Genomic DNA, 2,475 nt, shown 5'->3' on the forward strand with positions numbered 1-2,475 from the left:
TGAGGTTTCATAAAATTTCTTGATTTTTGTTATTAAAAATACCCATTTTAAGACTTAATTAAAATTTGATTATAAAAACACTCGTTCACTTAACATTTTTTATTTTATATATTTGCAATCATGGAATAAAAAACCAACACACATGTTACGTATTACTGTATTAGTATTTTAAGTAAATTAAATGCGCTTGTTTATTCGAAACTTATTTTTGTTAATTGGTTTCTTTTAACCCTTGATGCTTGCTAAATACTAAAGTAGTTTTTATTTATTTTTTGGGACATTTTGTTCAATTCCAGATGATAATCTTGAAGATAACCAAGGTTAGAATTTAATTTTGATATTTAATTGGAGAAAATTTTCATATATTATTATCTTAAGGATCGAGTTGTTTAAATAAGTCACCAATACATAATTGAATTATAAAATAATTTTTCATACCAATAATTTTGTATACCCATAAAAATTTCTTTATACTAATAGTGAATTAAATTTATATCCATATAAATAACATTATCTTGCATACAATTTTGTTTTTGCACATCACTATAATTCTTAATTTATTTTCAATCTAATTTTTATAATAACTAGTTTGATTCCGGAACAAACAAGAGACATGCTAATGACGTACGGGTCTTGTTCAAAATTTGATTCTTTTCAAAATTTTGATGGAGACTTACGATTCAAAGTTCAAACATAAAATAATGTGTAGGAGCAATTTCTGACCACTATAATTATGTTAATTAATTTGCAAACTAATTGGTTCCTAGCACCTAACAATGACGAACTAAGTGGAATTATAAATAGCAAATCAGTTCAGCAAAACCGACCATGAAGTGTTATAACAAATAAAATGAAACAAATTGCTGCCTAAGATCATTTCTTACCGAGCAATATCCGAGAGAAGTTTCTGTACTTGTCTACCACAACAATACTAATTAAAATTAGAAAATTTAATGATGTGTAGTACTATATTACTATAATAAACCACAAAAGTATCAAGTTGTTTTTTTATATATATCTATAAGCAACTAAAACAGGAAAGCAAAATAAATCTAAAAAAAAAAAAACTTCAAGAGCTAAGCAGCAGCATCATAGAGCAATTTCTGTAGCAAGCTATCATCCGGTGCAACTCATTCGCAAGAGCTCCTCGAGTTATTCACGCTTCTATTGGCTATAAGGTCCGCTACTGAATTAGCATATCTTTGAATTCAAAAAATGTTTGGTAACAAAAAAAAAATAGCTAAAATCATGACAAGTTCTGGTTATTTATTTTTGTCTTTCTAGCATTACCGCTTTGAATCAAATCAACACGAACAACCAAATTTCTTTGCTTCAATTCAAAAATTTTGGCAAAATGTTCATCTTTGCATGATTTCTTTGTTGTCTCTAATTGCTTGCAATAACATAGTCTTATAAGAATTCGTTTCACAATGCACTTTCCTATACCCCCAACACCTAAACTATTACCAAACCTTACTTAATCGCAAAGAGCTTTGTCCTTAACACACTAATTCCAGTTACATTCTCTCATTGGTCACACCGAGTAATTTTGTTGAATGAATTCAACCTTTGACACTATCAAATTAATTCATTTTTTTTCTTTGTTAAAATGATCGACAATTAATTTTTTTATAGTTAAAAATGGTAGTTTATTAAACCACAAGACTATCAAGTTTTACTGTTTGACATGAGGGCCCAGGAATTTTTTGGACCGTTAAATATATAGTAAGGGTTGTTTATTTCTTCTTTTTTTCTGGCTGCTGACCTGGTCCCCAATCCTCTCCTAATAAAGCATGTCACCTTGCCACAGCTCACAACAGCTATAAGATCAACTTTTTTTCAATTATATACTTTATATATATATTTTTCTTTTATGTATATTTTGTTTTTTAATGTGAAAACTTTAGTGGCACATTAATCCTAATCTCCCTAAATCATTGAGACCACCACCACCACCCTCATGTGATATACAGTCTGTCCAAAAAAAAAAAAAAGTACACACATTTATTTTGTTATATGGAAAACTAATTGTTGTTCTTCTCCTAAAAGTTGAACTAGCTTTTCCTTCTTTTTCTTCGGGTTGTTGCCAACCAAATTATTCCTATCACTTAATTGTTTTTCGCTTTTTTTTGTTACTCCCACTACTACTAGTTCAGAAGAAGAAGGAGGTCTCAATAACTTTGAAGCTTCACTTTGTCACCTTGGATCATCATCATCATCATCATGGCTACCGAGGCTGCTGCTTCTGATCACACTTCTGTTATAGCTGATGAGGTTTGTTTCCTTTTTACATGTTTTGAGTTTTACATGATCTTCAACTCCTCTTCATGTTATAGTATCTGCTCAAGTTTTATGCATAATTCACTCTGATCAAGTTTTTCATTATGCTTATAGTTTTTCTTTCTTTCTTTCTTCTCTCTCTTTTTTTTTTTTATTTTTTTTATTTTTTATAGTATGTTTAATTTTTTTTGGAAA

The 2,475-nt window shown here is 29.1% G+C and overlaps 1 protein-coding gene across 2 annotated transcripts in view; it reads left to right on the plus strand.

Moving 5' to 3' along the window:
* Positions 1,016–2,475, plus strand: part of LOC107617794 (titin) — a 5,311-nt gene continuing 3,851 nt past the window's right edge. The window contains exons 1-2 of one of the 2 annotated variants that reach the window (XM_016319663.2): positions 1,016–1,178; positions 2,152–2,274. In XM_016319663.2, coding sequence (XP_016175149.1) covers positions 2,224–2,274 — 51 coding nt within the window. In that variant the 5' untranslated portion in view covers positions 1,016–1,178; positions 2,152–2,223. The remainder of the gene's footprint in view (positions 1,179–2,151; positions 2,275–2,475) is intronic. The other variant, XM_021111452.1, reaches the window with a different exon arrangement.

The sequence above is a fragment of the Arachis ipaensis genome, chromosome B09 (genome assembly GCF_000816755.2).
Source record: "Arachis ipaensis cultivar K30076 chromosome B09, Araip1.1, whole genome shotgun sequence".
In the NCBI taxonomy this organism is placed as follows: Eukaryota; Viridiplantae; Streptophyta; class Magnoliopsida; order Fabales; family Fabaceae; genus Arachis; species Arachis ipaensis.